The following is a 6,522-nucleotide window of genomic DNA, read 5'->3' on the forward strand; positions in this document are numbered from 1 at the left end:
TTTCATGTAGACCTTGCTTTTAAGGTAGTAGTATCACTTACTACCTTGATGTTAAACATACTTTAATTTGCGTCAGCATCCCGTTATAGAAGCTCAGTCTCTGTTTTACAACTAAAGGGAATAATGCAAATGGTGAAATTGCATTCTAAGCCTCTACAAGCTGGTGAAATTGGTTAAATTGTATAAAGGCTGAAAAAGTAACACGTGCAGGTTTCAATGATGCTAGCACATTTCTTATTTCTTCCACTCACTAGTTTACAGAAACTGCACGGGTGAAATTACTACCATATGCTTTAATCTTTTTAGGCTCCCTTTGTATTGAGTCGAAACTACGTTTGTTTAAAGTAAAAAATTCTTGCTGCCGTTCGACATGCGTAAGAATTAAACACGCATTCAGATGTTAGTTTTGCCTCGTCATTCGCGTCCGGGTGGCCAAAAAAAGATTAAGTAAACGATCTCTATTATAAATTATAATATTGTTGCGGACAAGGCTCGTACCTCGTGGTTCATCTGCAGGCCCCAAAAACCTGCATCCGTCTCTCTCTCTCTCTCCTTTTCCCCCAAAATAGAGGAATTAATAAATTTTCCCAGTGTTTGTTGATGCAAGGTTTTAGAACAGATTTCTTTACACCGTTCGTACATATTTATATAACTGAGAATTATCAGCGTTAAAAAATACTTCTCCCTTTCTCAATTTCCAACCAGTGATGAAAAACTTTTACATATTCCGTTTTGTTTTGATTTATCAGAAAGTAAGTTGGTGCGATTTTAGCTTTATTCATGTTAAGGTTTAATAAGCACTACCAAAAAATTATGAAGTATGAAAGGATTTTTTTTTTTTAAAAAAAAATATCGACTAGTGGAACAAATCTGTGGCATGGAATAGTTTAACCAAATTTTGATGTTTTAATCGATTAAAGTTTTTTGGGAAGGAATTACTGAATCAACGTATTAGGTTTATTTTGTGCAGTTCATGACAGCACTAGTCACGGTCATTGTCATGGTGGATCCTTGCTCCACAAGCATAACTACCCTGAAGACAAATAATCACTATCAAAGGGACCCAATTTGATATGCCAATATGTTTTACTAACTTGCAAGAACCATTAGTCCATTAGATTGATATCATTTCTCCTGTTATGAATATGATTGAAATTGATTACAACTCAACAAGAATCTCATTGTTGAACAGAAGTAGGTGTGCCAACTGCACGAGGGGTTGGCGTAGAAACTTCTGATCTAGACTCAGTGGATGGTAGATTTGGTGTATTTACGCGGCGAATCTCCTCCATCATTCTCTCCACTTCAGGCATCTTTGGTCTCTGATCCGGTATTCTTGCAGCACAAGCCATCCCTATTTGCAGCATCCCCACCATTTCTTCCTCTATGTTTGGATACCTCAACAGCTCTACATCAAACACTTCTGCAGTCCACTCCTCTCTAACCACAGAATTCACCCATCGAACCAAGTGGACAACCTGGTCCCCTTCTGTGCTGCTTACAGGAGATTTCCCTGTCAGAAGCTCAAGTAGAAGAACCCCAAAACTGTACACATCAGATGCATGAGTTGTTTTGCGCGTGTCTGTTACTTCCGGTGCACGGTATCCTGTTGCTCTCATTGATGGAGCGGGTATTGGACTCATCAATGTTGCCAAGCCAATATCAGATATGCATCCATATCCTTGTGAGTTGAGGAAGATGTTTGAGGCTTTTATGTTTCCATGAACGAGTTTACCTCCATGTTGAGCATGGATGTGAGCAATGCCTCTTGCTGCACCTATTGCAATTCTCAAACGGCTATCCCAGTCTAAAGAATTTCTGCCTTCCCCTCCTTTTCCTGCATATTGGACATGCAACAACATGCTCAGATTAGCCACTTCCAGGAAGGTATATATATGAAGAGAGCCTCATAATTGAATCCAACTTGTTATTATAACTTAATAAGAAAGACACATGAGGAAAACAAATGAATATTGGCCAAAATCAACTCATGTCACAGATTGAATTGCTTCCCTGACTTAGTAGTACTCATGATTTATCAAGTTAATGCACACATAAATAACAAACTACAAGGTGAGATTAAATGTGAGAAAGACACACCGCATAGGATTGCAGTTTTATACCTAGTGGTTTAAACCTGGACACGCTTAATGAAACAATTCATATTATTTATAAGATTGCATCAAGCCAAATTTCCACTTTGTTAGCTTCTTGAGAAAAAATAGAGAAGCCGAAGATAAATTAAGTAAGAGAAAAGGTTCAACATACCATGTAACATTGCAGAAACGCTGCCTTGTTGATAATAATCATATACTATGAGTTTCTCCTCCTTTGAATAGTAATATGCCCTCACTGCATCCACATTGTCGTGCTTAATTTTCCCCACAATCTCCATCTGCTGTTCAAATTCTCGTTTTCCAACTGTGACCTCCTTCAATCTCTTGACCACCACAGTGGTTGCATCCTCTAGAGCAGCCCTATATGTCATACCAAAGGTGCCCTTTCCAAGAATCTCAGCAGATGCTCTCAACAGGTCCTCTAGATCAAATGCAAAATTGCAACCCTCAAAGAAAACAATTTTGTTGTTTTTGTCTTGACTTCCTGAAGAATCTGTCTTCACAGAGGCTTGTTTTTTCTGTGATTTCACTGGTTGCACATCCACATCTGCATTCTGATAGCAGCACACAATCATGAAACCAGCAATCACAGCAAACCCCAGCGCACAACCACCGATGATGATGCCCAACAATGCAGGTTCACTGAGTCCTTTGGATTTCTTTGCCGTATGAGCAACCGGTGGCTTCACAGGAAAAGCTGGAGGGAGTGCATTTGCTGATGAAAGATTGTTACCAGCAAAGGCCGAACTAGGAAATCTGATTAGGGATTTAGGAACAATCCCACTAAGGTTATTGTTGGCTAAATTCAGGTCCTGCAGGCTAGGAATATTGAGATCAGGAATCTCACCTGAGAGAGAGTTATTGGCAAGGTCTAATGAGGTGAGATGAGTCAGATTAGAAATTGAAAAGGGGATGCTTCCATTGAAAGAATTGTTGGAAAAATTGACAACACTAAGGCTATTCCAAACTGAAAAATCCAATGGTAGTGGCCCAGAAAACTTGTTAAATTGGAGATAGAGGCTGGTCAAATTCTTCAGCTCAGAGAAACCATCAGGGAAAGGGCCTGTTATACCATTTGATCTAAGACTCACAATCTCAAGTGCTGAGAGGCGACTGAGAGTGTTGGGAGGGATTGAACCACTCAAACCAGCCCCTGGCAATCGAAGGGCTATAACTCTTGACTTGTCAGAATTGCAAGTCACTCCTCTCCAGCCTTGGCAAACTGAAGTGTTCTCATCCCAATTGACATGAGGAGAGTGATTCATGTTGTCAAGGAAATCAAGCAAAGCTTGTTTATCTTCCACTGGCTCAGCTCCAACACTATCAAAAACTGCTTCCATCACCAAGGCTGCTGAAAAAATGAACAAGATGGCTAGTTTCTTGTCCATTTTCTGGCTTGAACAGAGAAGATCAACAGTTCAACTCAACTTGGATGCAACGTAAGACCTCCACTCAAGATATTGGTTACCTTTACAAGAAGGGATTAATTAGAGAAATAATAAACAGGAGTATTTTCGATATATACGCAAACCCGAATCAAAGAGTCAAAAGACAATTGTGTATGAGACATTTTTGTATGTACCGTGTGAGTTTTACTATACTAAGTAGTAGTATCTGTTGGGTCAAAATAAGCAGCTCTTGTTTGACCAGGAAATTAACCTTATTAACATTATTTTTTGGTTCACCTACTCGGTTGGTTTTCCTTAATGACTACAACAAAAACGATGCAAACCTAAACTTTGAAACTAAAAGTCAGATTAATAGGCAGCCAATAATAAGTAACAACCCGCAGAAGACCAGGACTTTTGAGTTTTGACAGCACACAAAAATACCACTATAAAATTTGTTTGGATAAATTTTTCCACATATTTCTAAGAAAAAAAAATGAATTTTTTTTTTATAAATTAAAATTAGTTTATATAGTTTATGCATAAACTAATGAGTAGAGACCCTTAAATTAATTTCTCCACAAAATAAAAACTTATTTTTAACTCATTTGGAACCGATTAGAAACATGAATAGCAGAAATATTTTCAGTCTGTGTACACAAGAAAAGTATTAAACATATTAAATTTTTAGGTTTATTCTTTCCTTGAGCTTTGGAACTAATCCAAGGGAACAGAGATATAAAGCTAAAAAGGAAGAGAACATGACAGTTGAGACATAACATAAAGAGAGAAAATGGAATACTTACGAGTCACTTCTTGATCCAAAAATTGAGCAAACTAGTTAAAGATCCAGAGACAGAGAGCCATATCCTCCAAAACCATAGTAGGAATCTTGAAGAAGAAAGAAGTGGGGGGTTAGCTAGAAAAGCAGTAGGTCCAGGACCGTATCAGATACATGTCCATGTTGTTTCAGAAGCAGTTAGAAGAAGGAAATCCAAACTGGGGTCGTTGCAATGATTGTGTATTGGTAGAGATGCAAAATGAGCTGTATTTGCTTGCGCTAACAGCAGTGCCACATGCAATTGAAGTAAGAGAAACTCATTTGGTAATCATTTACAAACCAATGGCTAGATACTATTATTTTATGCCATACAAATCGGAGGGTGCATATGCAGAGTGTGTTTTAGAGTAATGAAACAACTATGCAGGCTTGTATATATTTATTATATTTTTTATGCACGCTTTATATAATGTAATATATATATTTTTACACAGAGAACCTTCCTAAGCTGGTTGTAACTCTTCCTACGTATGGATATTGCTTGAATCAGTTATAGAAGTGTTTGTTGAAATAAATGCAAATTAAAAAAAAAAATTGTTGCCACTGAGGAAGGGACGTTCACTGTTCATTTCTTCCCACTCCCTTTCGTCGTTAAAAGCCATGGTTAAGAATCTTAAGATAAGATCTTTCTAGAATTTCTTTTGACCAAGTTTAAACAAAGCAACCATGTAGCATACCCTAAACATAGTAGATCGTGGAGGGTCATTAAGTTCTTAGTTCTAACGAACACAATAAAAAATATTAGGCAAAGGATTGTCATTTACTAACTCTGAATGAAATATTTATTTGACATTAGTGGTAATTAAATCCTCCGGGCTGTATACTATATATAAGTTAGTCAATTAAGCAACTGTTTGAATTTCATTTATAATTGATTTCGTTACTAAGTTATGATGTTATAAAATAAATTGAAGTAATGAAAAAATCTCTTCGGCAAGTGCTAGAAATTATATATTAATGGAAAACGAAATCAGTTATTACATCGAAAGCATAAAGGATATTTAAATTTAGTAGTTATTTTTTGTTGGGGGTACTTTATATATTAATATTTATTTATTAAGTAATGTTATGTTCCTTTTATAATATTTTTATGTTAATCCTTCCGATAGTTTTTTAAAAATATTGAAGGAAAAAATAAATTTATTTGATATTTAAAAAATAATGTTTTGTTATTTAGTAAAATATCTAATTAACAAAATATTTAGAAATATGTTTATACTCATTATTTTCTTTTTATTTGTCATTTGAAGTTACAAAATCATATATAAACTAATAAATTTAAAAAGATATATATTTTCTATGTTAATCCTTCCAATACTTTTAAAAAATGTTGAAGGAAAAATTATAGTTATTTAATGTGTATATATATATATATAAACAATGCTCTTATTTAGTAAGCAAGAGAAATAATAAAGAAAATATTAGAAGGAGATTTATAAATGTTTTGTACTCGTTATTTTCTTTTTATTTATCATTTAATGTTATAGTATATAAGTTCAGAAAATCACTAAGTTCATAAATTTAATTAATATTTTCATTTATATCAAAATTGTTTCTATTCTGTTCATATGTTTTCTATATTATTATTATTATTATTATTATTATTATTACATTTTTTACAACTTCATTTCTTTTGAATTCTTCACAAGAATATGAAATAATTAAAATATATAGTATTTGATGTTATTTATTCATAATATTTCTTTGATTATACTATAGCAAGAGATTATTTATTTATAAATGTTTGTATTATTTATAAATACGCATCACCCTTGATTTTTTTTTGCTAATATAAATACGAAAATATGAAAAGTCAGCCTCTAATTTTTTTATGGCAATAACACTGTTGGCCACATGCTCCTCTCAATCACCTAAGGTCAAAATAATAAGAGAAAGATTAAAATAGGTTGCGGCTGTAACCACCGAAAGCAATAAGTATGCATGCATTATGTAATGTTTTGATAAAATAAAAAAGAAGGGTTGTAATTGATAGTGGCGTGTTAGAATTAAGTAAAATAATTGGCATGAATATAATATAAGTGGTGACTCGTGGGTGGTGCTTAGGGTTAGGGCCATGACAAAACAAGTGCATGGGACGTGGTACAACTACAACAACAGGTCAAACTCATTTTCTGCACTCTGCACATTCTGCTGCCAGTGCCATGCCATCTCATCT

General features: G+C 34.7%; 1 protein-coding gene across 1 annotated transcript; it reads right to left on the reverse strand.

Annotated features, from left to right (window-relative positions):
• Positions 1-1,067: 1,067 nt before the first annotated feature.
• On the reverse strand, positions 1,068-4,803 carry LOC109800687 (putative inactive receptor kinase At4g23740). Its single transcript, XM_020361515.3, has 3 exons — positions 4,312-4,803; positions 2,269-3,585; positions 1,068-1,837 (listed from the first exon to the last, which is right to left on the reverse strand). The coding sequence occupies exons 2-3, from the start codon at positions 3,503-3,505 to the stop codon at positions 1,179-1,181; spliced, it is 1,896 nt and encodes a 631-aa protein (XP_020217104.1). The 5' UTR covers positions 3,506-3,585; positions 4,312-4,803; the 3' UTR covers positions 1,068-1,178.
• Between the last annotated feature and the right edge of the window lie 1,719 nt (positions 4,804-6,522).

The sequence above is a fragment of the Cajanus cajan genome, chromosome 6 (genome assembly GCF_000230855.2).
Source record: "Cajanus cajan strain Asha chromosome 6, NIPB_CcT2T_4, whole genome shotgun sequence".
NCBI lineage: Eukaryota > Viridiplantae > Streptophyta > Magnoliopsida > Fabales > Fabaceae > Cajanus > Cajanus cajan.

Coding starts and splice junctions, on each gene's coding strand:
- LOC109800687 (XM_020361515.3), bottom strand. CDS start 3,505: ATGGACAAGAAACTAGCCATCTTGTTCATTTTTTCAGCAGCCTTGGTG. Junction 1,838..2,268: donor CGTTTCTGCAATGTTACATG/GTATGTTGAACC, acceptor TCCAATATGCAG/GAAAAGGAGGGGAAGGCAGA.